This window comes from Dipodomys merriami, unplaced genomic scaffold, assembly GCF_024711535.1.
Source record: "Dipodomys merriami isolate MVZ:Mamm:240054 unplaced genomic scaffold, mDipMer1.0.p SCAF_14, whole genome shotgun sequence".
In the NCBI taxonomy this organism is placed as follows: domain Eukaryota; kingdom Metazoa; phylum Chordata; class Mammalia; order Rodentia; family Heteromyidae; genus Dipodomys; species Dipodomys merriami.
The window spans coordinates 33194474-33221957 of NW_027202715.1; the positions used below are offsets into that span (position 1 = coordinate 33194474).

Genomic DNA, 27484 nt, shown 5'->3' on the forward strand with positions numbered 1-27484 from the left:
CCTGCAGAAAGACTAAAATAGTAAAAGATCCTTGTGGCAATGATGGTTAAAGATGGCATTTTGTGAACAGCATTCCTCACAAGAATCTGGAGACAGTCTAAATACTCTGCCTGAAGTCATCATTTCTAGTAGTGGACTTTAAAGTACCAACCACTCAACAGTAGCTAAGATTTAAAGGTCCTTTATTAAGACAAGGAAGGAGCATGACCCAAAATAGAGAATGTTGTTTGATAACTCCTGTGCCCAGAGTCCTTGAAGACTGGCTGCTAGATGGTATGCACTGGATGTGGCAAACATCGGAAAAAGTTTGCTTCATCATAAAACCAAACTCCTAGGATATAAAACAAGATGAGAAAGATATCACTTGTGTTTTTGTTGTTGCTGTTGTTCTGATGATCTAGACCATAGTTTGTCCACATAGACTCTGGCCTAGTGATAGCCATGAACTCACACTCTATGAGGTGGGTGTGAATACCATACTTATAAAGGACTTGCCCTTTGATTCTCCTCCTGTGACAAACTACACAAAAGACAGAGAAAAAGAGAAAACTAAGGTGAACTTTGAGGAGAGAAGGAAAGTTAAAACCAAGGAATTCTTTTTTTTTAATTTAATTTAATTTAATTTTATTTGTGAACATACTGTACAGAGGGGTTACAATTACATGGGCAGGATAATGTGTACATTTCTTACCAAGCATTGCAGCCTCTTCCTTTGGTTTACCCTTCACATCCCTTCCCAGCCTCCCCCTCCCCCCCAATCCCAATCCTTCTCCTTTCCCCCTTCCCCCCCCCCCCACCGATGTTGTAAAGCTCGTTTTGGACATGACAACTTGTACTTCTCATTGTTGCAACAGGTCCACCTGTATCCTTAAACAACTGAAAACCAAGGAATTCTTATCAACCACGTGTCAGCTAGTTCATGAAGTGGTTTGCTTCTAACAATATGCATTGTGAAGGAAGAGATAAAGATTTGTATGCCACTCTTGGCTATGCACTATAGGCAGAGTTTGGTTTACCAAAGAATTTTACATTTTCTTTGCCAGCTTTTACTTACTTGGTAGGGGATCTCATGTGCAAGCTCTGGAGTGAGAGCGAGACATGTGACTCCCACTGTTAGGGCTGGCAAGTTGTAGAATTTCGTCACTCATCATAAGGGGCATGGCCAACATACTCACAATAAAGGACAGGTTGCTAAGAGAAAAGATGAAAAAAATGTATGTACTTGATTGAAGTGTTATGTGACATGAGAGTTTGGGGAAATGAATCCCTTGAAATTCAGGGAAAATTCTGTTTGTATGAGAGAACTCAATGAAAAGTGAACATTTGTATAGAAACAAGACTGGATAAAAGGGTATAGTGTGATGTTAATAGATTTAGGACAAAAACCCAACAGGGGGTTGTCTGTTCATATTCTTCTTGGACTGTCTATGTAGCTTCCCTTCCTCAAGATATAATGTAGATGTGCTCTGAATGATAAATGAGAAGGAGAGACTGACTTGTTCTAGCTTACTTTACAGGGTAAGTAAGTATCCTGGTTCCTATGACTTCCCTTAGGAAAGAAGAACTTTGTATTTTGTAACTTGCTTCCAGGCAGAATAAGGGGAAGAAATAGAAAATCAGGGGGCGGTGAGTCATGCTTTGCTTGTGTGTACTGCTAAAACCTTCCAAGTACTTTTAGTCTGAAATATGCAGCACTCTAGAGCTTTACATTTTGAGGTATTAACTTCAGCACCCCAAATCTGTACATTATTGAAAGAAAGGTATAAATTTTAATGATGAAAATCTGGGTTCACATACAGAAACATGCACACTGTGTACATAGTATATATTTTACATGGCATGTATTTTATTGCCTTCACTTTCAATACTTGATAGCCAAAATGTGTTGCTCATTGAGAGCATGTGGTTTGAATTCACTTTTTTTGTATAGTCTGACAAGTCCTGTCCTTTAATTTTCAATTATTACTACTACCAATATAGTTCAGTATCTCATCCTAAATACCTGTGTCATTTGACACCCTGCTTTTGGCTGTTTTCTTTCCTCTGTTCTCTGCACAGCTGAAGAAACAGTGATGTTATCTTATCTGCAGAATGAAAATAAACTGAAAGCATTGTGGTCATAGTTTTCTGCCATTATCTCACTAGAAAATATAGAGAAATACATAGCTCAAGTGTTTTCTATACCTACTGATACCTTGTGTACCAAAAGCTAAGCATACGACATTCTAAATATAGGCAGAAAATAAATGGCTGTTATTGTTTCTAAATAGCCCACAGATCAGTTAGAGAGCCAAACATAACATACCTGAAAGAATCACTGAATAGTAGAGATGCTATATATATATATATATATATATATATATATATGTGTGTGTGTGTGTGTGTGTGTGTGTGTGTGTGTGTGTGTGTGTGTGTGTGTGTGTGTGTGTGTGTCTTTGTTAAGAGCCAGGAATCATCAGATATTTTATAGATATAGATATTATGTGCCATCTTATTTGTCACATCATTCATATAATCATATGCTAACCTTACAGGTAGATGGTATTATTTCAGTGACATAGCTAAAGAAACTAAGTTTCAGGAAATTAAATGGACTTCCAAAGTCACACAACTAATAACAATGAGAGCCCGCACTGGTCGACAGTGCAGTGATAGATTTGGGAACTGTAGAGCTGTGGTCACTGGTCAGTCAGTTCTGCTCTCTGAGGGTGAGAATCTGAAAGCTCTGAAAGACAGAGCCCAAATTCAAGCTTAAAATCTATCAGAAAGCAATTCTCATTAGCTTCTTGACAAGTGAGTGAATTCAGATTCATTACAGAGCCATCTGTAGACACTGCCTTTATGTTTGTCAAACCAAAGTATCTGTGCCTGCCTAGTCTGCTCAATTCTCCCTTTCATAAGTGAGAATCCTAGAGAATTAGAATGTGGGATAATCATGAATGCTTCCTGAGCATAGTCATAAGCTCTAATTGCATATCTCATTGACAAATCTTGTCACAGAAAAATGAAACACAGGCAATCAAAAATCGTTATAATTTCCGGTAATGTTTCATTGAGAAATAAGTGTCACTGCTTTCCTCATCAATGTCTGTGTGTCAGAGGCATTTCTTCTGAGAACTGCCTACATATGAGCTATCTGTATTTGATCTAAAATATATAAATTCAATATGAAAACAAAGATGCAGCAAGACAATATTCTTTTGACAGTTGCACAGTTCACCCTGGCTATCGTAGTTCCAGGAAAAAAAATAGTGATTATTAGAGAAGGGAGCTCTCTGAACAATTGTAGAATCTTATAATTTGTCACATTCTTCATATTCTGTTTTTCCATATAAATTCAGATATGTTCATACAGTGGTCTCCATTATGGAGGGATGTGCCTGAAGAAACTTTTGAAAATAGGGTTCTGATTTGGGGTTACTCCTCTTTTTCCCCCTAAAATGTCCTGTATGTTTAGTTGGTTTCACTTAAATAATAAATGATAAGGGCCAATAAAACTTGAAAACAGAATGAACAAAATTAACAACTGAATATTAACACTTTACTAAGCCTTACCTGTGACATTGTAAGTCTCACATGTGTAACTTTTATATACACAAGTATAGTGAATGATGTAGATGCTTATGCACACATCTATGTGTGTATGCATATATGTGTAGTCTAGCACATTTTCATATAAGACCTTTGAACAAATATCCCTAGGAGTCTATTTTTCAGAGAAGCAGTATGAATTCTGTTTCAGAGTGATAAAGCCATATAACTCATTACAGAGTATATGTATGATAATCTATATTGGCTCAGTTTGGGTACAGAGGATGGAAATCTCATAATTAAAGATTGATGATCTCTTCATAATATCTACTCTTTTGGTAGTTTATCATCTTTATAGACCTACTGTGAACCAGAAGTCCATTGATATAGGACGCTGTAGAGCACAACCTTCATCAAGGAGCTGTCATGGAAATAAGTCAAAGAAATAAAAAGGACATCATTAAGAAAGTGGACATCAGTCACCAGACTTTACAGCTATAATAATTATAGTTATTATCGTGACACCCAGATAGGGCCAAGCTGATCATCACAACACTAGAATGAAAAGGAGCTGTTTGGACTGGGCCTACCACTCCTTTAAAAAATGGTACACAACGGCTCCATTACCCGAAAGATTAAAACAAAGATAGCTGATAGAATCTGTGTTGTGGCTGTAAAAGACAACCTGCCACAAAGACTACCTTTCTGGGTCACTGCCTAAGGCTAGGTTTCAGTTCTTACAAGCAGTATATTGAGCAAGCCAGTGGATACCTTTTTCCCTGCACCATTACAAATTCCCATGGGCTCTCCAACTGAACCATTTCAGAAGAGAGCTAATCTGTACTACCGCAAGGACCCTAACTTCACTTGCCAGTGATTGTGACTCAGAAATCTCAAAATAAATTGCTCAACAGAATACCAGAACACCTAAATAGTCAGTGGCATTTTTAAAGACATTACTATTACCTGACCTTAAGATACAGTACTGAGTTAAGGACAATTTTCAAAGCTTATGGTCAAGGAGGAACCCATGAGGAAAGATTAAAATGAAGTCAAGTGAGAAAAAATATGAAACAATCTGGAATCTATTTGACATAGTAAGATTAAATAAGCTAATCATATACTCACTTATCTATTTATTTGACAAACATTTATAAATACCTCCATGCTAGATCTTGTACAGAGAAGAATGGAAATGAAATAGTTGATCTTCTCCAGGAGTACAATCAGTCCAGTTATTTTTCAAACTTGGGAATGCATAGGAACCACCTGTAAGGACAGTTTAATATATAGATTACTGGAAACTTCTGCTTGTCCTGCCCCAAGATGATTTTCACTCCATTGATCCACTATGGTGTCTAAGAGTTTTCACTGGGTTTGAGACTTTGTCCATATTTCTTATTTAACATCATACAAGGGAGTTCTTTTTTGATAAGTCCATATTGTATACAATGTATTCTATTTAGACTCATCTCCTCCAGCATTTTTACACATGTATATAAAACATTATAATCAAATATATTCTTCTTCAACCTCACCATTCACCCATTGCATTAATGATAATTTTGCAGATGTGGTCTACTTATTACAGAAAAACACTCATCCAGCATGTATCTAGAATGCCTTAGTCAATCCATATAGAATGTGCAAACAAACATTTCTTCCAAAGCCAGGCAATCTGAGTTGAGTTTACTTCCATGACTGTTTACCTCCAACAAATTACCTGACCTCTGTAGGAGCCAGTTTCATTTTAAATAATATAAGCTAATATTTTTAAATACTTTGAATTATCTTGAGAATAGAATTAGATATTATATGTCTGACACAAAACTTGGACATGAGAGGTGTTAACATATAGTTATAATAATAGTAAATGTTATGGTTCTATTTTACCAATAATGACCACAATTGAGCTATGTTAATCTATGCTGACATATTAATATACAGTTGCATATTGTATATGGAATTTAAATATCATTCATTATGTTAACTGTAGAATATCTCATGTACATTAGTATGTATTGGTATATTTAATCGATGGATATTGTGACTTTGGCAAAGTCTGAGAGAAAATTATGAAACAAAATAGTGAAGACCATTATATCAGTATATGAAAAATTCATCCATTTTCTATAGGGTGAGACTTCCATTTTCCCTTACTGGAAAGGAAATGCATAGATAAGCAGAATAGAGTATATTCACTAACATGATATCAAGATCTGAATCTTCTAAGATAACAGTACAAAAGATTTTTCTCTTATAATTCTGTAAAGTGATTGGGTTGTTTGCTGTTGACTTTCCCCCATTTCTAAGCTCAGGAAGAAATAATCATAATCTATTTCCCCATAATGGCCACAATGTTGTTTCATTTTTATTGTAGCAATAGCTTCTTTCTTACAACAAAGTAATATTTGCAATAACATTAGAAAATATGAAAGACTTTAAAATTACTTTATCATTCAAATAGTCTCCATCTAGATGTGATCATAATTTAAATTAGTGTTCAGCCTTTCTATATGATGTTTCCTTTCTTTATAATTTGTTTTGTTGTTGAAAACAAAATGAACATATGATATGCATTCTGCTTTCCCCTTAGAAATACATATTGAGATTCCTAACATATCACACATAATTATAATAATTCTCTTCTTTCTCATCTTTCATATATTGTATAATATTGTATTTTGGAAACCTTTAATACACTAAGACATACTATAAATAATAAGTTAATATGTGGTGCTTATATAGACCTTTTTATCCTTTAAACAGATTTCTCAAAATAAAACTATTGAGTGAAAAACATGAATGTGCTTAAATTTGTAAGATATGTTAACACATTTCTTTCCATGAAGATGTTGCTTATTGTTTCAGAGAAAATAACAGCAACAAGTTATTTATTGGTTCCAGAGTACTACTCAGTGGTAAAGTATTTGTCTAGGTAGCTTGAGGAAGGTCCTGGGCTCAATACCTAGCATTTCACACACACACACACACACACACACACACACACACACACACACACACACACACACACACACACACACACACACAATTTGAATCTGATGGCTAGTAATAGATTTGTATTTAGCCACTAATATGTCCTTCTCTGAAAACTATGTATGTCTTTCTTTTCCACAGCTGCTTGCTGATCTTTTCCTCCCTCTCTTTCTCTCCTTTTTCTTTCCTTTCTTCCTATCTTTCTTCCTTCTTTCATTAATTTCCTTTTCTTTTCTTTTCTTTTTTTTTTTTTGGTCGGTCATGGGACTTGAACTCTGGGCTTGGGCGCTGTCCCTCAGCTCTTCAGCTCAAGGCCAGTACTCTACTACTTGAGCCACAGCACCACTTCCGGTTTTCAAGTGGTTTATTGGAGATAAGAGTCTCATGGACTTTCCTGCCAGGTCGGCCTTTGAACTTCCATCCTCAGATCTCAGCCTCCTGAGTAGCTAGGATAGCACCAGTGTCCGGCTTTTCTTTTCTTAAAAGGTTACCATTTAAGGTTTTTCATGGAATAAATCCTGGATAATTCAGTATATTAGCTGCTAAAGCACAGTCTAGAAGTATATGTTTCTTTTCCTTCCTAAAGCAGGGCTATAAAAAAAAATACACCGAATTTCATTTTGTGGAATTTCTCTTCGATGACAGTACCTTAATCTTTCCTTTCCCAGGCAGACTCCAAATGCGGCAGCTCTTAGCAGCAACATGCTGGATGCTTCTTCTTGGACCTGTATATGGTTATAAGAAAGGAAGTATCACAAATCCTGAAGCTACTATGAATATTGTAAGTCATTGATTGAGGAAAAACCCACAAACAAAGGGAATTATCAAGTTATCATTATTTTAGATACAATTGGTATAACCTGTCTAGTTTTCAACAGTTCCCCCTACGACGAACTCTTTGCTTTCTCCCCATTCCTTGGCATGATTAACCTAAGAGTTAAAATATTTGAGCTTAGTTGGAATGACAAATTTTCATCTCCTGGCTTTTTGAGCTGCCATCTAATTATGGATTCATGGAGAGAAGATTATTAAGTGAATGTTAATTATTCCTATAGTATATTCTTGAGTTAGTTCTTTGATTTTTGTGAGCTATAGTTTTTAGGTTTTGTAACTCAAGTTTTGATATTCCAGCTTATAACCAAAGTGTCCTAAGTAGAAGGAATTTTTCATGTCAGAAAGGGAGTGGAATGGTACTGGGAGTCAGTGAGAAGACAAATGACAAATATCTACTATATGTTTTTGTTTTTGATTTTTTGTCGGTCATGGGCCTTGAACTCTGGGCCTTAGAGCTGTCCCTCAGCAATTCAGCTCAAGGCAAGTGCTCTACCATTTGAGCCACAGTGCCACTTCTGGGTTTCTGGTGGTTAATTGGAGATAAGAGTCTCATGGACTTTCCTGCCTGGGCTGGCTTTGAACCGCAATCCTCAGATCTCAGCTTCCTGAATAGCTAGGATTACAGGCATGAGCCACATATAATACTCTGGTGCCCAGAGTATTATATGTTTTATTTCAAAGAATAATTAAAAGGAAAGGCAGGCATTCAGCCCCATGCCATCTGTCTCCAGAATCTGGGCTTTTAACCATTCTCCTCTGTAACCCTTAACCTATGCATGTACTTTTATGTTGACATGAGCAAGCATAAACTTTTTATAAAGGCATGTCTCACTTTATCATTATTGTTGTCTGTATCTCTTCCTAGTGTGCAATCAGGGACAAATTATTAATCTTCCTGAACTTCAGTTTACCCATTTTTTCACTCTCTCAGAGGTCTCTCATATGGATGTTTAAGACATTACCAGTTTGCAGATGGGGTAACTTCTGTTGACCTTTCTAACTCTTTATTGGTTCCCCCCGTCCCGCTCAAGAGGTTAACCTGTAAGAATTCGATCAAATAGCTCCCTTTACCTTTGATTTGATTCTCAGATCCATGTAGTCAGTGAAAATCTTGAACAGGACATGAGAGGGCACAAGGAGAATGAGATCAGATTTATATTGCCCTGTATCTTTCTGTCCCTGGGACATCAGTGTAGACAGGGCATCTCTTTGGATATGACCCTCTCTACTTCAGTTTTTTTAGATTCTGAAAAACACTTCCTTCCATCTCCCTTCCCATATAAATTGTTAACAGTTCATGGGTTACCAGCTGCAGGGTACTCCATAATCCCTGTGGTCTATCTCACTAGATGGCTATCAATCTTTGTCTAAACATGCTGACAATAAAGTCATTTTGATCACATTAAGCCAAACCAGAGGTTATCTTCAGTTATCTTCATCATACCCCTCCTTGCCCACACTTATACATACAACTAGAAAGTCTGTCAGATCATCCCAATTTTCCATTATGTGCTGTCCCAACACATTGATTGATGAACTAAACTGTAATTCAAAGTATGACCGTGGATGTATAAACACTAGAAGATTACATCATCAAGTTCTACATTTTTCTCCCCTTTTTAGAGCCAAATTATTTCTTACTGGGGTTATCCTCATGAAAAGTATGAAGTTGTGACCAAGGATGGTTATATCCTTGGAATTTATAGAATTACTCATGGAAGAGGATGCCCGAGAAAAACAGGTAATGATTTGTTTTGTTACAAAATAAAAGTATGCTGAGCAGAGATGTCCTGAGAGCAGCGCCAAAGCTTTTGTTCTGAAATAGGTGATGGTTCTTTCACCACTCCCACATGTCTATTTAATCTGTAGAACTCTGAAATTTTAAGTCATTTTATAGACTCTCTTATTTGGTCTTTTGTATTCCATGTCTTTCTTTTTTTCTCCGAAGAATCATAATAATAAAAGAAAATATATTCTTATTCTATTGACACCTCTGTAAGAGTCATCCTTAAAATCATTTTCACCCATCTCCTGCATGTGGTCTATTACCAATATCTATCCATTTTGCCTTCTAAAATTTCTCTCTAGTCTGAAAACTTTTACCAGATTCAAGTTTGGACATAATCTCTTCAACTGCCATGATGATTTCTAGCTATATCAATCCGTGTATAATTATTTCTCTGCCCATCACTGGGATTTTATTTTTCAGACCTTAATAGTTTTTGTCATAAATTTCATTAAAGAGCCTTATGATACATTTATCTTTTAGAGTAAATATGACCTTAATAGTTTCATCATAAACTACATTAAAGAGCCTTATGGTACAAGTTGTTCTCTGTAGAAAAAAAGAGTGATCTGTTTAGCAGATCACTCACACATTTTAGCTTTTTAAAAATTTTTTTGGAATATTTGAGAACAAACCCCAATATCAAAAGAGTGAAAGAAAAGTCTAGATGTTTCAAAGAAGAGAAAATTATGAAGGTGATGTTGACTTTGTAGAACCCTCCATTTCCCAGAATAACGAATCAATTTTGTGAATATTCATGAGACTATTTTAAATCTTTACATTTGTAATACATAGTCACCTAAATGTACTGGACGAAATCACTTCAATGGAAACATGCAGAATACTTCAGAGCAAAGATTCTGGACTATGGCAGCTACTTGGCAGTGCTTAACTTTATCGGGGAATAACATCTACTTACCCTATCTAACTGTAGATCAATTGATGGAAACTCTGAGTTCCTAGCTTCCAGAAGGCTGAAGTCACTCAGAAAGCTGAAGTCACTCTGAAAATTCAGTTAGCCTCCTTAATCTCAGGATGTCAGTTGACAATGAGCTGACATAGAGTCTTCTTCCTTTGGGGGCAGACTGGGGTAGAGGAGCAGTGCTGTGGCTTCTACTCAGGGGGAAACACTGTACTGCCAGAGCCAGGTCTCCAGCTCCTGCCATAGAGTCTTGAGGTACCAAAACTAGTTTGTACAAATGATTTGTATACAAATTCAAACTGCTCATATGCAAATAATTTACATAGGTCCCAGCAGATTTATAAAGGAGAAGAAAAACTTAGTCCCTCTTTTTCCCAATTTCCTTATTTTTTCTTTAATCTTTCTTAAGGTATTAAAATTCTACCTGGGGAATGAGCATTAACATCAAATCAACAATTTTACATTGTGTGAAATTCTATATATAACCTTGCACTTTGTTTTCTGGTCATTCAAATGAAATGTAACAGTACCTATAAAATCTAGCACAGTTGCCAGGGTTTTAACAAATGGCATTGTATTGTTGCTTTCAGAAAAAAAATTAAAATTTGGCAATAAGCTCCTTCTTGAGAAATAAAATACCGTAACTACAAATAACAGTTAACATTAGTTTTTCTGTATTTTACTATCATCGGATTCTTATAACAACCTATCAGATAGTACTAATTATTATTTCCCTTATATAAGTAAGTTGATTGAAACACAAAGGGGTAAATATATAGAAAAAAGGATTTGAACCTGGTCACTGTGACTCCAATACCTTCATAATAAATCATATGTAGTTTCAATTTTATAAAGGGGAAAAGTAAGATATAGAGAAGACAATTATCTATGTAAAGCAGTCAGAAAAGACTAGATCTCAAGTTTTTCTGGAACCAACTTTTCTCTCTTAAGCTCTCTTCTGTAATACAAGAAGTGAAAGTTCTCATGCAAACAGTGAGGAAGTTCAGACATGAAATCCTTGTTCTCTTTGTGTTGCAGCTTCCAGGCCTGTTGTGTATCTGCAACATGGCTTACTTGCATCTGCCAGTAACTGGATTTGCAACCCGCCCAACAACAGCTTGGCTTTCCTTCTGGCAGATCACGGTTATGATGTGTGGTTGGGAAATAGCAGGGGAAATACCTGGTCCAGGAAACACGTAACACTCTCACCCAAATCATCTGACTATTGGGCCTTCAGGTAAAAGGGAACCAAGTAAATCAACTGTGTATTTTGTTTGTTTATATACATAAACAGATGGTGCTTTTTTAAAGTTCAGAAGTGCCCTTATCATGTATTGCTGTTTGTTTTCAAATCCTTGCTTCTTTCCTGTTGTGGCATGGTGTGTTATGTGTGTATTCTGGGCACAGAATAGTTCAATACCAAGAGTGTTGTCCACATGGGTGCCTAGGGAGCTATCTGCTTTCCTGAGCCTTGATTACAGAGACAAAGCCATGTGTTTACCCAGGAGCTAAAAAACAAGCCTTCTAGGTCACTAAAACCCTGTGTTCCATGGCCTCATTTCTATTTTCTTTCTGGAAGCCATTTTTCATTTCTCAATTTCACACCCTAGTGTGTTGTGTCCTTGCAGTTTTGCAGATGACAAGGTAATTCTGGTAATTGTGTAAGTGAGTGTTTTCCAAACTATATACGGGATCAGGAACACCTGAGGCCATTGATCAATATGAAGATTACCAAGACTCTGTCCTGAAAATTCTGACTTAGTGGATGAGTTCTTCAAATCCATTTATTTGTTATTCTGTTTTTAGATGAGGATTCAAAACAATTAGGTTTTGATAAATAGACTATGGAATTACATGACTTAACCTCACAGAAAAATCATCATCAATAGGACTTTCAAATCAGAACACATTTTTATTCTAACTTCCTAAAAGTGTTAGGCATTGCAGCCAAAACCTAATTGGAAAGCTTGCCGAGATACATAGTATCACATTTATTCTTCTCTCATTTTACCGAAGCAGAATGTCTATGAGTGCAATGACTGTATTTGAATCTTATGGGTCTAAAATAGGTATCTCTTTTCAGATTTATTGTTTGTTTTCTTAACAGTTTGGATGAGATGGCAAAATATGACCTTCCAGCTACAATCAATTTAATCATAGAAAAAACTGGACAGGAGCAGCTCTACTATGTGGGCCACTCTCAAGGCACTACCATAGGTACTTTTGGGGAAAATGTGATGGTCTGATGTTGGGGCCCTTTTCCAGGGTCAATATTTCTATCTAGAGACTCTACCTTATGGAGCTTAACTAAAAGAATCGATTTATAAATATATACTATAGTATAAATATAAATATAAAATATATGCATATAATGTATTCGCATGTATAATATATTTCCTTTATCTGGTTAATCCAGAGTAAGTTAAACAGGGATGATAGCAGGAAAGTTTTCCCCCAACGTGAATTTGGAGGTCTATAGGCCTGAGAGAAAATTATTTATTTATCCATTTCTATATCCAACAAATATTGTGTGCCACTAGTTTACATACAGGGGAAATAGAGATAAATATGCCATACATTCTCACTGTGAAGAACACCTTTTATAGATGTATATACATATACATAAGTATTCATACATGTCTTTGTACTATAAAATATTTTATGTACTTTTATTGTAAAAATACTGTACAGAGAGGTTACAGTTACATAAGCAAGGTAATGAGTATATTTCCTATCAAGCATTGTTACCTCCTCCTTTGTTTTTCCCCTCCCACCTCCTCAACTCCTCCATCTCCCTGCCCTCCCCCTCCCCCACCCGCCTAAATTGGAAAGTTCATTTTTTAACATAGTGTCTTGTGTATCTCATTGTTACAATGGGTCAACCTGTATCCCTTATTTAAGCATTTTGTTTTTTCCCTTCCCCTCCCCAAATTAGAGAAGTGTATATACAAGATGCAGGGCACCGACATCAAATAGAGTGAAAACAGGGGTTATCCATGGGGGAGGAACATGAAAAGAAACAAAAAAATCACATGGTGCATTATAAATATGCTAGAAACAATAGAAAGAAAGAAAAAATCACTTGTGTTCCTATCTTGGGGTTCATTTCACTTAACATCATCTTATCTAGTCATATGTACATAGCTTTTAACCTTTTCTGCTTGTCCTAGACTTATACTAGTTGTTGCAAATAAGGGTAACCATGAGATCTATGGCTCTTTGGGCCTGGCTTACTTCACTTAATATAATTTTTTCCAAGTCTTCCCATTTCCTAATAAATGGGGTGATGTCATTCTTTCTGATGGAGGCATAAAATTCCTATATATACATATATATAGACACATATATATGTATCTATATATACAGATATAGTTTTAGAAAGCTATAGAAAAAATATATACTTGTATATTATATAATATATTATATGTAATTATATATTATGTATAAATATATTATATAATATTATAATGATATAACATTATGTATTATAATAATATAACATATTATAATATATTATTATATTATAGTATTACTGTACAATATTATAAAAAAGATATATCATTTTATATCATATATACATAAATATATATTATGTAATTACATATATAATACATATAAATATACAAATATATTATATATTATATAATATATAAATAATATAAATATATTATATAATATATAAATATAAATACCACTTTTTCTAAAGCTATATCTGTATATATCACCCTGCACCAGAATCAACTCCAAATGGATCAAAGACCTCAGAGTCAAAGCAGACACCCTGAAAATATTACAGGAAGGAATAAGAGAAGCCCTAGTCTCCTTGGCACAGGCCAAAATTTTCTTAATAGAGACCCAGAAACACAACAAATCAAAGAAAGGTTGGACAAATGGGATTGCATGAAGTTCTAAGGCTTCTGCATGGCAAAGGACATAGCTAACAAGATCAAAAGAAAGCCCACGGATTAGGAGAAGATCTTTACTAGCCATACAAAAGATAAGGGCCTCATATCTAAAATATACTTAGAACTCAAAAAATTAAATCCCCCAACAACAAATCCTCAAAGAAATAATCACCACATTAATAAGTGACTTAAATGACTTAATAAATGACTTAAAGAGAGACTTCTCTGAAGAGGAAATAAGAATGGCCAATGGACACATGAAGAAATGCTCAACCTCTCTAGCCATAAAAGTAATGTAAATCAAAACAACATTAAGATTCTACCTCACCCCAGTTAGAATGGCAAAAATCAAGAACTTTAATAACAACAGACGCTGGAGGGGACATGGCCAGAAGAGAACCCTACTGCATTGCTGGTGGGAGTGTAAACTTGTTCAACCACTTTGAAAAGCAGCATGAATGTTCCTCAAAAGACTCCACATAGAGCTCCCCTATAACCCAGCAATGCCATTTTTGGGCATTTACCCAAATGATCACAAACAAGGCCATACTAAAGCTACCAGCACAACTATGTTTATTGCAGCATTATTTACCATAGTTAAGAAATGGAACCAACCCAGATGCCCTCAGTAGATGAATGGATCAAGAAAATGTATTATAAAATATTATATAATACTTTTATATATGTATGCATATACATATATACATGTATATATGTATATATTCATGCATACACATACATGAATCATCCTCTAAGGATTCTATTATCCCCACTGAAAGATTGAGAAGCCTGAGTCTTATATAGGGGAAGTAACTTTTATACAACTAGTGAATAGGAAGCCCTGTGTATAGCCCATTGAAGACCATCATAGCCCAGTGATTCATGGAGTTTAACCAGACATGCCCCATAGAGCACACTCAACCCAAAGACAAAAATGACTGAGTTTATTTTGAATTAGCCAGTACCATCCCTGAGAAATTTACCAATACTTCCCCATACATGTTCTGAGTAGTTTTTGCTTGGTAGGGTCTTTTAATGTGACTACGTTTATTGTCACAATGAAGACACAATTACTTTAAATCTGTTAACTAGTGCATTCTTCCCTTTAAATCTATTAACGAATGCATTCTTCAGCTTTCATAGCATTTTCAACAAACCCAGAACTGGCTAAAAGAATTAAGATATTTTTTGCATTGGCTCCAGTTGTCACAGTAAAACACACTCGAAGTCCTATGAAAAAACTCACAGCCCTTTCTAGGAAAACCATCAAGGTAAGTGAACTCCCTGAATTTCATTCTGGAGTAAGTGTGAGTATTTCTGTTTCCCTGGGTTTCGAGAGAATGGCATTTTGCAGATATAGTTATGTATTCAAGGAAAATGCATGTGGTCCTCTACTGAGGAAATACCGTCGGTGGGGTTCAGGGAACTCATTCTCATGCCATTCCATGCTGGTGTCTTCATCTATGTCTGGAATGAGCTCTTTTAGTTACTCTTTGATCACAGTGAATGGAGAGATGATTTGAGTGACTGATATCATATTTTTTAGGAGTCTCTAGAATAGCTTGCTAATTTGCATGCTGACCAACAGTGTGTAAAGATACCCCACTCCCCACATCCTCATAGTGGTTTATTGGAGATAAGACTCTCACAGACTTTCCTGCCCGGGCTAGCTTTGAACTGTGATCCTCAGATCTCAGCCTCCTGAGTTGCTAAGATTACAGATGTGAGCCACCAGCGCTCAGCGACCCCATTTTTCAGTATTGAATAGATGGCAACATTCTATAAAAATAAACTTACTCTAGGAATTTTTATTATCATTATCAAATTATGAGGATAATCACATAGGATGAATTACATTTGGTGAGTAAGTTAACTCAATTATCTGGCACACTATCCAGGTGCTCAGTAATTATGCCATAATGAAGAAGATAGAATGAATTAGTATCTGTAATGGCTTATTATTACTTTCCAGATCTGAAGAATTGAGAAATATAAACCAATTTAAATATATCAGATCTCTCCACTTGCTTTTCTTTGACTTTTCCTTTTCCTTTCCCTCTTTTTCCTATTCACCTTTCCCTCCATCTCTTCCTTATCCTTGGCTCTTTCTCTTCCTCGTTCTTTCTCCCCACTCTCCCTCCTTCTCTCTCTTTGATATTAACAGGAATATTAATTAGGTACTAATATTTTATATTTTATTAAAGTTTCATAGAATAGTCAATGTTCTATTAACTAAGAAATGCTTTCAATCCTACCACATACCTATCTTTGAGGCTCAAGATTCAACAAAGTATACCTCTCAGAAATTTACTGAATCTAGTCTACCAAAGAGAATGTGGAGTCATACTGCAATAATAATAAATGTGCAGTAAAATGAAAAGCTAGTTATTGTGCTTGGTTATAATCATCAATCGATACAGAATTTCACAAGGAATGTGTGCTAGTTAATATTGTAAAGGGGTATTTCCAAAATTTTAAGAACTAACAATGCTCTTTTCCCTTTATGTCTAGTTTATTACCAAGATTATTAAATACCTATTGTGAAATAAAGAGTAGTATGCACAGGTTTCAGATAATAACTTGTCCCTACCAATTTCCCATAGAGATTATTCTTCTCTCAGGGAACATGCCAAAAGTTCAGTGAAAGATTCTTGGGGGAAAGTATCAATAGCTGAGTTGGAAGGATGACAAAGGCAAAGTTGAAGAAACTTCCTCATCTCTGGGAGGGCAGACAGTGAGCCAGAGGTCCTCCTGCCAGAGTCCTGGTCTAAATTACAACAGATTGGGCTGGGAAGCTGGCTCAGTGCCTCGCATGCATGAGGCCCTGGGTTCGAGTCCTCAGCACCACATAAGCAAAAAGAAAAAAGCCAGAAGTGGTGCTGTGGCTCAAATGGTAGAGCGCTAGTCTTGAGCTGAAGAGCTGAGGGACAGTGCCCAGGCCCAGAGTTCAGGCCCACAACCAGCCCCCTCCCACAAATAAAATTAGAACAGATTCTCCACTTTTGGTATCCAAAGGACCTTGATGCTGCTTTAAATTGATCTTTCAGGCACTGTTTGGTGACAAAAGCTTCTCCTCTCACACATTTTTTGAACAATTTATTGCTACCAAAGTGTGCAACCAGAAGATATTCCATCTCGTGTGCAGCAACTTCCTGTTTACCCTAACTGGATCTGATCCAAAAAATTTAAACGTGGTATGTATAATGGCCAAGTTCAGGAAAACAATGGTTTTGTGGCACAAAAATGGCTCAAGAACTCCCTGGATTGTGTGGAAAGTGCTTTTCAATGTCTCCCTGTTGACCTAGACAACATAATTAGTGTGCTTGTAGCTTTCAACTACAGATAAGAAATACCCAGGTTTCATGAACAGAACTTGTGAAGAAAACTTTCCTGTCATGAATTCTAACTCATGGCAGTAGCTAAAATGCTACCATTAAAACATTCTTCATTTAGGGTAGGGTTTCCTTTTTCCACTTTGTCTTGCATATCTAAGCCTGACCTCAGACCTACTGAAATAAGACCTTAGAGAGTGACTCTGGAAATCTATGTCAGTTCTTCATAATCAAGAATGATTTGTGGAAATATTTATAACCTATGCCTTAATCAAAAGAGACAAGGAGATAGCTTTGCAGCGATAGCAATCGATTTACTGTTCCAGGGGTCTGAGCGGGATCTGTGCTGTGGTTTTTATCCAGTCATATCTAATGTAGCTGAATTGTTTTTCCTCTCTGATTAGCACTAGCTGACTGGAAGAGTAAGAAAGGGAAGAAAGTCACTGTTCCCCAGCTAGAAAGAAGTTATGTTTGAAACCAGAAGTGAGACAGAGCTGAAGGTGGTTTCTACTTACCTCACAGACTTCTGTTCAGTGTCTGTTCTGCTTCTTTCAGTGAAAAGCATGGATGAAAACTTTCCTTGCTTTCACAGCTTTCATGCTTTTCATGCAAACCATGACTGAACTACTGACTTTCCATATTTCTCTGTCACTGAATCAATTTTCTAGGTAAGTAATGCTTGCTTGGATAGTCACATCACATAGGTGAAAATATGTAAGCATGGCTAAATAAAAAGCCTTTTAGGCAAACACTAAGAGAGAATTTGATGAGAAAGGCTTCACAAAATAATGTGTTTGGCTATGCATTTGAAATCCTCATTGTCCTTCTACATAATCAGATCATAGTTTTTCTTCAAAGACTACTAGATTATGAAACATTGTAGTTTCCGAAAGGTAATTTACTTTAGCACAACATAACTAAGGGAACATAGAAACTTCTGTAGAACTTGAGACAAAAGTAGAACTATCTTGAAATCCTAGAGATTTAGAGTTTTATTCAGTAACTTCTTTCCAGTTATTCCTTTTAATCTCCAAAATGATTCCAATGCTTACTCAGGTAGGAAACATGACTATTTTCTATTTAAAAAGGCAACTGAAAATTTGAACAAAATTAAATTTTTAATCCAGAAGAAATCTAAATACACTGGAAGTATATTCCTGCAAACTTTCAAAGTCCCATTGAATGTTTAATATATTTTTTCTAAATTCAATCAAAGAGAAACGAAAGCACTTACGTCTGTTCCCAATGTGTTATGTTCTAAGCTTTTTCTGAATGTCCTTTGTCCTTCACCTCTTGTACTCTTGCCCCTGTGCGGTGGGATGTGTCTGGAAAGAAAAGGTGTATTACCATCTGTTTCCACCAGGGGGCGCCCTCCGTGGGCCATAAGTAATCACTGCTTAAGTTAGACAAAGGGCTGGGGAGAAGAGAGCTCTCTTAAAGACAGGCTTCTTTGTTCAAACTTCCTTTGATTTGTTGTGTTTCTGGGTCTCTACTAAGAAAATTTCAGCCTGTTCCAAGGAGACCGAGGGTTTCTTCTATTCCTTCCTGTAATGTTTTCAGAGTGTCTGCTTTGACTCCGAGGTCTTTGATCCTTTTAGAGGTGATTCTAGTGCAGGGTGATATATAAGGATCTAATTTTAATTTCCTACAGGTGAATAACCAGTTTTGCCAGCACCATTTACTGAAGAGGCTGTCTTTCCTCCATTCTATTTTTAGCTCCCTTATCGAAGATTAGATGGCTATAGGTCTGTGGGTTCATTTCTGGGTTTTCAGTTCTATTCCATTGGTCATGTTCTTGTGCCAGTACCAAGCTGTTTTGATTACTATGGCTTTGTAGTAGAGTTTGAAATTTAGTATTGATATTCCTCCAGCACTGTTCTTTCTGTTAAGGATCTTTTTTGGTATTTGGATCTTTTATTGTTCCATATGAATTTTTGGATTGCTTCTCTCTTTCGTTGAAGAATGAGGTTGGAATATTGATAGGTATTGCATTGAAATTTTAGATAGCCTTTGGAAGTATTGCCATTTTCACTATGTTGTTCATTCCAATTCAGGAGCATGGGAGGTTTTTCCACTTCCTAAGTTCTGCTTTGATTTCCTTTTTCGAGTTTTAAAAGTTTTCATCATAGAGGTCCTTCACTTCTTTAGTTAACTTAACTCCTAGGTATTTTATTTTTTTGTGAGGCTACTACAAAAGGAGTTGCTTTCCTGATTTCAGCTGTGCTCTTCTCATTGTTGGCATATGGAAAAGCCACTGATTTTTTGAGGATTAATTTTATACCCTGCTACTTTGCCAGAGTTTCAAATCAGCTTAAGTAATTTGAGAGTGGAATCCATGGGATTCTTTAAATACAAGATCATGTCATCAGCAAAGAGGGAGAGTTTTACTTCATCTTTCCCTATTTGGATCCTCTTTATATTCTGCATGACAAAGGACATAGCTAGCAAAATCAATAGAAAGCCCACTATTGTATGGAAGTGCCATACAAAAGACAAGGGTCTCATATCTAAAATGTACTTGGAACTCAAAAAAAAATCACCCAACTACAAATACTCAAAGAAACAACTTCCTGATAAATAAGTGACTAAAGACTTAAAGAGAGACTTCTCTGAAGAGGAAATAAGAATGGACAATAGGCACAGGAAGAAATGCTCAACCGCTCTAGTCATAAAAGAAATGCAAATCAAAACAACATTGAGGTTCCACCTCGCCCCAATTAGAATGGCTATAATCAAGAACTCTAATAACAACAGATGCTGGAGGGGAGGTGGCCAGAAGGGAACCCTACTGCATTGTTGGTGGGAGTGTAAACTTGCTCAACCACTTTGGGAAGCAGCATGGAGGTTCCTCAAAATATTCCACATAAAGCTCCCCTACAACCCAGCAATCACACCTTTGGGCTACCTAAACGATCACAAACAAGACCATACTAAAGCTACCAGCACAACTATTTTTATCACAGCATTATTTACCAAACCTGAGATATGGAACCAATCTAGATGCTCCTCAGTAAATGAAAGGATCAAGAAAATGTGGTACACATATACAATGGAATTCTATGCCTCCATCAGAAAGAATGACATTGCCCTATTTGTTAGGAATTGAAAAAACTTGGAAAAAATCATATTAAGTGAAGTAAGCCAGGCCCAAAGAAACATAGGTCCCATGGTATCCCTTATTTGCAATAACTAGTACATGTGTAGAACAAGCAGAAAAGGCCAAAAGCTTTGTACATATGACCATATAAGACGATGTTAAGTGAAATGACCCTAAGATAGGGACACAAATACCTTTTTTCTTTCTTGCTTGCTATTGTTTCTAACGTATTTATAATGTACCATGTGTTTTTTTGTTGCTTTGTATGTTCCTCTCCTATGGTATAACCCCTATTTTCACTGTATTTGATGTTGGTCCTGCATCTTGTATATACACTTCTCTAACTCGGGGAGGGAAAGGGAAACAAAACAAGATGCTAAATAAGGATTCAGGTTGACCCATTGAGATAATGAGATATACAAAACACTATGTTGAAAACAAACTTTACAACTTCACTGGGGGGTTGGGGGTAGTTGTGGAGGTGGGAGGGAAGCGATGGTAGGGGGAAAACAAAGGAGGGGGCAACAATGCTCAATAGGAAATGTACTCATTACTTTGCTCATGTAACTGTAACCCCTCTGTACAACATTTTTACAATAAAATATGTACCAAAACAAGAGGAAATAAAATAAGACAGGCTTCTTTACCTGGGCATCAGTGGCTCCTGTCTGGAATACTTGGGAGTACTTGGGAGTCTACTTGGGAGGCTGAGAGTGGAAAAATCATAGTTTGAGATTCACCTGGGCAGAAAAGTTCGTGTGACCCAATCTTGAAAAATAATCTGAAAATAACAAAACCAAATAACCCACAAAAACCAGAACTCAGGCTCAAAAGCTAGAGGCTGGAGATCCTGACTTCAAACTCTAGTACGTATCATACCATTTTGGTTAGTATGTCTTCTGAGGGGATGATGTACATTATTCTTTTTGTTAAGGACAAAGAATAATGCTCTGCTGTATAATGTTGATCATGGGAATAGGGATGATGAATTAACAATGAGAACTTTATAGTTCTTAGTGACTTACGTTGTGAACCTTAAATTGTTCTGAAAGCTGAAATATTTTTTAATCCTAAACGTAAAATCGAAGACATTTTCTGTGCGTCAAAGGTTGGTGTGTGATAGGATTCCATGATCTGGCTGTAGATGAGAAATACTCTACTTGCAGAGCCGCCTGGACGTTTACCTGTCACAAAGCTCCGAGGGAACATCTGTTCAGAACATGCTGCACTGGGCCCAGGTATGCTTCCTGTTCCTGCCACAGCCCTACCTCTGCGAGGTCTCTGAGGGTCGATCTCAGAGAGGCAGGCACCTGTCAAAGATGTGTGAGCATCAACTCCCCTTTTCTCCCTGACTTCAGAGTCTTGGTGACAAGCTGGGTTCCTGCACATTCTGAAGGAGTTCTCATTCTTCCACATTGCCTTTTCAGGGAAGGTTGACCCCCTCTTCTGGGAAATCATCATGGGTTCAAATTGAACGTTATGTAAATGATAGCATGGACCAGCAAAACTTGTCTTCTAGTTGGCACATAGGGCATTTCAGAATGTGGAAATGGAGCTGGGAAGGTGGCTCAGTGGTAGAGCGCTTGCCTTGCATGCCTGAGGCCCTGGGTTCGATTCCTCAGCACCACATAAGCAAAAAGAAAGAAGTCAGAATGTGGAAATAATTTTACATTCTTAGCAAACTTCATGCTAAAGAGATATTAATAGTGGTTTGGATTTTTACCCTCACTTTAAAATTGTCTCATTTCTCAGGTTTGAGGCTCAATCTTCATTAAGCTCTGAGATAAGTCAAAGGCAATTGATACAGCATTGAGAAATTTGTGCGTGTACATGTGTGTGTGTGAGAGAGATAGAGAGAGAGACAGAAACAGAGAGAAATACAGACAGATATGTGGGGAAGGATGTAGAGAACTCTAGTCACGTATAATTCAATATGTATACTAATAAACTTATTCCTTGGGTTCAAATCGATCATCACTATTACAGAGAGAATGAAAAATTCTGCTTCAGGATTTCTGAACAGCTCTGAAGCCCGTGTCTCCCAGCGGATATGTCCGGCAAGTCTAGGACAAAGGATGTTCTGGGCAATAGGGCCTCCTGCTGGTGAGGCAACAAGCTCTAAGGAATCTGAGTCATCCAGATTCAGTTGTTCACTTCCTCGCTGAACACTCGCCTTATATTCATACTGTTCATAGAAGTGATTCCTTTTACTCCAATAGAACTTCACCAACAGTCTTGCAATGGGGCGTTGGCATTCCTTCCCATTCTAAACATGTCACAGCAAACAATCTTATACTTCCCAGCTCATTTCTCTTTCAGTAGAACTCTTCTTCTTATACACAAACTATTTTCTAGGGCAGAAATAAGTAGTGTTGAGGATAAGACATTTGGTTTAATGTTAGGCAAATGGGAAATGGAAGGTTGTTGTTGTTGATGATGATGATGATAGTACTGTTGAACCTCTTTAATTTATCACTTGTGTTTAAAAAATCTGGGATTTAGAAAAGCTTAGTATTTGGGATTTTTCTGAACAAAGAAAATTGATGACGTTTACCTCAACTGAACAAAGCTATAAAAATATTCCCCAAACTCCAATGTTGAAAATACTTCCAATCCCAGCATTTCAGATAAGGGAAACTCAACACAGAATAATGCTAGTAAGAGGAGTAGTATTTGTTAAACACTAGAAGCTATTTTGTGTTTTATATAATTATTCTTCTTAATCTCACCATCTTATGAAAAGAATGTTATCATCATTATCTTTTCACAAATATAATATTGCCCTGGATAACAAAGTCAGGCCTCCAGCAAGCCTGAATACAAACCAGATTCTTCGATAATAGTGCCCAAGTTCTGCAACAGTATATTACCTCTCATTTCTGAAAGCTTGCAGACTGCTGCCTCTTTAAATATAATTTAGGATAAAATTAATTTTAAAAATTATCATTCAGGATTAAATCAATAAGTGGGGAAAATATCTGAGGCCTAAGTAAAGAGGGAAAAATTTATTGGTATCTGTACTTACAGTAAACATAAAAACCAATTCAATGTGGGCAACAAAGAATAGAGAAAAGAAAACCCCAGGTTTCTGAAAATTTCTTGTGAATTGTGTAAACATCACAATGTAAAAATGAGCACGCTCCTTGTCTCCAACACCCAGCCCAGGATGGCTGGTCCTACTGAGAGTTAGTAGGTAGCAGAACACCTCCCACTGAGAAATAGGGAGACTCAATGGGTGAATATTCCTTTCCAGGTGACAAGAATGTTTGAAGACAGACAATAGAGTCAATATAGTTGAGGCCACTTGTTGGGGATCATAAGCCACAAACTTGTTTAGCAGAAATACTGGGAATTTTTTAATATAGAAGTGTTAAACCGGGACTTTAAAAAATAGATGTTTATAAATTCCTGAAGCCAATGTATACAGCATCTTTGTAAAAGTTTTCAGTGTGGACCTCTGGATATAGCCCAAGTTGTAAAGTGCTTACCTCGCAAACATGAGACTCTGAGTTCAACTCCCAATATTGCTTATATATGAAGAAAGAAATAAAGGAAGAAAGACAGGAAGAAAGAAAGAAAGAAAGAAAGAAAGAAAGAAAGAAAGAAAGAAAGAAAGAAAGAAAGAAAGAAAGAAAGAAAGAAAGAAAGACAGGCAGAAAGAAAGCCAGAAAGACAGAAAGACAGGAAGAAAGACAGGAAGACAGGAAGAAAGACAGAAAGAAAGACAGGAAGAAAGACAGGAAGAAAGAAAGAAAGAAAGAAAGAAAGAAAGAAAGAAAGAAAGAAAGAAAGAAAGAAAGAAAGAAAGAAAGAAAGAAAGGAAGAGAGAGAAAGGAAGAAAGGAAGGAAGGAAGAAAGGAAGGAAGGAAGAAAGGAAGGAAGGAAGGATAAAGAAAGAAAGAAAAAGGAAAGGAAGGAAGGAAGGAAGGAAAAAGGAAATCAGTACTCTTCAAACAAATTTTCAGTGTTGCTACATTGATGTAGGAGGATTGTCAGTGGCAAAGTATTGGAAGAAAGCCAAATCCTTTGAAACTTATGTACATTAGTATCCATTTTTAAATACTTATTAATTAGCTATATGAGATGGCTTCAATTCTAGAAGTCGGGCTGTGAGCACAATGTATCTGGATCAGTGTCATCACTTCCATCATTCCTTCCAGCCCCCATCACAGCCCTTCCTTCAAGTTATAGCGTTCAATTTTTACATAATGTTCCTTGAACTTAATGACTGTATCTGCTCACCTTTCCTCTTTATGTTTGTCCATGCTCATTTGCTTCCCCCTCTCACCCCAGAAATGTTGCAGCCCCCTGATATTCCTTTTGCTGAGTGCTTTGTTAGTCGTTCAAAGGAGTTATACTATTGGACTCCTTGTATTCATGTTTAATTTTTTATTTGATTTATCTTGGGCATTATGCTCACTCAGATTGTTTCCTCATTTCTGATACTCTACCACTTGATGCACAGTTTCAGCCATTGCTTTTTGCTAGGTATTTTGGAGACATAATCTCCCAGACTTTTGTATCTTAAATGGCTCTCAAGTATAATCCTTTAGGTCTCATCAGCCATTGGCTCCTGGCTTGTCTGATTAATCTTTATTGAAATGCAATTCATGTGCCTGAGGAGAAGGGTATAAAATCAATTCTTTTGTGCATTTCTTACTTGTAAACTCTCAGTGTGTGCCATCTTCTCATATCATTTGAATATGTGTATTACTTTTGTTTTGTCTTAGGCTGTTAATTCCGGTCAGCTCCAAGCTTATGACTGGGGAAGTCCTGACAAGAATATGATGCATTTCCATCAGGTACAGTTATGATAACCCCAATCAGGCGCATACTACAAATTAATCACTAAAAATAATGTCCACACGTTAGTTCCCTACCACTTCCCATTCACTAGGATGGCAATTGTTTATTGCTTCTATCCCATGCTGCTTCTTGGGGCTTACCATGTGCCAGACCGTTATTTCCAGTCTTCTCAATGACTATGCCTGGTAAATATCATAATCCTCATTTTTTTGCCAGAGGTTCAAGAAGGATAAGTAAATTGCCAAAGTCACTTAGCTAGCAAATAAACAAAATATTGCCTAGAGATTCTTGGATCTAATAGCCATACTTTTTCCATCACAGAGAAATAAGAAGAAACCCTAGGTTGAGTTCCACTGTATTTAGAAAAGGGAACTTGAAAATACATAATTCTTTCAAAAGGGAATTCTCTTCCTTTTTAATCTATCTCTATTAAAATAATTTTGCTTATATAGTTCTTTAGGAGGCCATCTGCTAATTACATTTTTACAAATCCACTGTTTGGATCATGAAAGCTATATCAGAAATATCACCTCAAAGAAAAATTGTCACTACCTGCTGGGAAGTGAGTGTCATGATATTTTGTTACAGTATCTATTCACACTTTTAGAATAAAATTTCCATATCCAAAGGAAGTAGATATTGTTGTTCTTATTTTCCCCTCTGTTGGACGATCCACTGGTTGTTTTGACATCTTTGCATAAATACTAACTGAACAAGAAGTCATCTGACATAGATGAGATTTTGAAATTGGTAATGTGTAGATGTGGAAATTTTTAAGTTATTTTTTGTTTTTGCTTTGTGTTGGTTTGTTTGTTTTGGAGACAGAGTATTGCTATGTAACCAGTGCTGTGCTGAACTTTTATGTGGCCAGACAGGCTTGAAGCTCACAATTCTTCTGCCTGTCACTTGAGTGCTGGAATTACAAGCATGAACCTCCATACCAGTGCATATTTTTGTGTGTTCTTTTCTTGTTGTTTGCTTGTGGTGCTGTGGATCAAACCCAGGAGCTTACCTCTTCTTTCTTCCTTTTTTTTTGTCGGTTGTGGGACCTGAACTCTGGGCCTGGGCGCTGTCCCTCAGCTCTTCAGCTCAAGGCTAGTGCCCCACCTCTTGAGCCACAGTGCCACTTTTGGCTTTTTCTGCTTATATGGTGCTGAGGAATCAACCCAGGGCTTCATGCATGCAAGGCAAACACTACCACTGAGCCACCTTCCCAGACCCATTTCTTCCTTTTAAGTTATACTCGGGCATTGTGTGGTAGCAATGGAAAGTTAATATAGTTCTTAATCTTTATAGATCAGTCAATGTATATCGGTTCTATACTTTGGGGTTTGAAAAACTTGTTTAACACCTGATCATTTCGCTTCTTGTATCTTGCTAACAAGTTAGGTTTACTTCTGTTGTGTGGATTTATTTCTCTCCATTTTTTTTCTTACATGTAGTCTACGCCTCCATTTTACAACATTACTAAGATGGAAGTTCCCATGGCAATCTGGAGTGGTGGACAGGATGTCGTGGCTGATATTAAGGACACTGAAGAGTTACTTCCTAAAATTGCAAACCTTATTTATTACAGGAATATTCCACACTACAATCACATGGATTTTTGGCTTGGAAAGGATGCACCACGAGAAATTTACCAAGACCTCATTAGAATGATAGAGGAGCATTAAAAAAATTAAATATACCTTCTTTCTTGAAGCTAGTGGATATTTTTTCACAAAAAATCAAAGTCAACAGACCCTAACATGACCCTAACATGATTTTCACATCCTCTGCCCTGGAGGGTGGGTAGAACCTGAGTCTCACATCTTGTCAGAGGAATTGACAAAGGTGATCGATGTCACAGCTGATTAGGATTGTTACAGTTGGTGAAAGGTGAGGGCTATCATTTCCTAACTATATTATATGGCACAAAATATATGCAAGAAAAAATATATGCAAACATAACGTATGTGCAAGATGTCACAACTGGTTAAAGGTGAGGGCTATCATTTAATTACATTATATGGCATAGATATATGCAAGCAGATTAGTGGTAGAGGTACTTCTTGTTAGCTTACTAAAGCAAATAGATATGTTGAAGAAGCTCATGTTGTAAGAAATGTTGTGCAGCTTTTAAGATCTGAAGATGGAGTCCAGTATGTGACCAGCAAGAAAAACAAAAGGATGCCCAATTTACAACTACAAGCGAATGAATTCTTGAGCACAGAAGAGCATTCTCTCATAGCAAAACCTCCTTTTCTGAACTCCATAGAAACCATGATATAAATA

General features: G+C 36.6%; 1 protein-coding gene across 1 annotated transcript; it reads left to right on the forward strand.

Moving 5' to 3' along the window:
- Positions 1-2620: 2620 nt before the first annotated feature.
- LOC138825873 (lipase member K-like) lies at positions 2621-27484 on the forward strand. Its single transcript, XM_070020507.1, has 10 exons — positions 2621-2708; positions 7197-7309; positions 8986-9103; positions 11109-11307; positions 12178-12287; positions 15110-15246; positions 17023-17169; positions 21571-21642; positions 25135-25206; positions 26653-27484. The coding sequence occupies exons 1-10, from the start codon at positions 2621-2623 to the stop codon at positions 26881-26883; spliced, it is 1287 nt and encodes a 428-aa protein (XP_069876608.1). The 3' UTR covers positions 26884-27484.

Excerpts from the sequence above, each read along its gene's own strand:
- LOC138825873 (XM_070020507.1), top strand. The coding sequence starts at position 2,621 with ATGAGAGCCCGCACTGGTCGACAGTGCAGTGATAGATTTGGGAACTGT. Across the intron at positions 12,288-15,109 it reads CTCTCAAGGCACTACCATAG|CTTTCATAGCATTTTCAACA; the intron begins GTACTTTTGGGG and ends TGCATTCTTCAG. Across the intron at positions 15,247-17,022 it reads TTTCTAGGAAAACCATCAAG|GCACTGTTTGGTGACAAAAG; the intron begins GTAAGTGAACTC and ends TTGATCTTTCAG.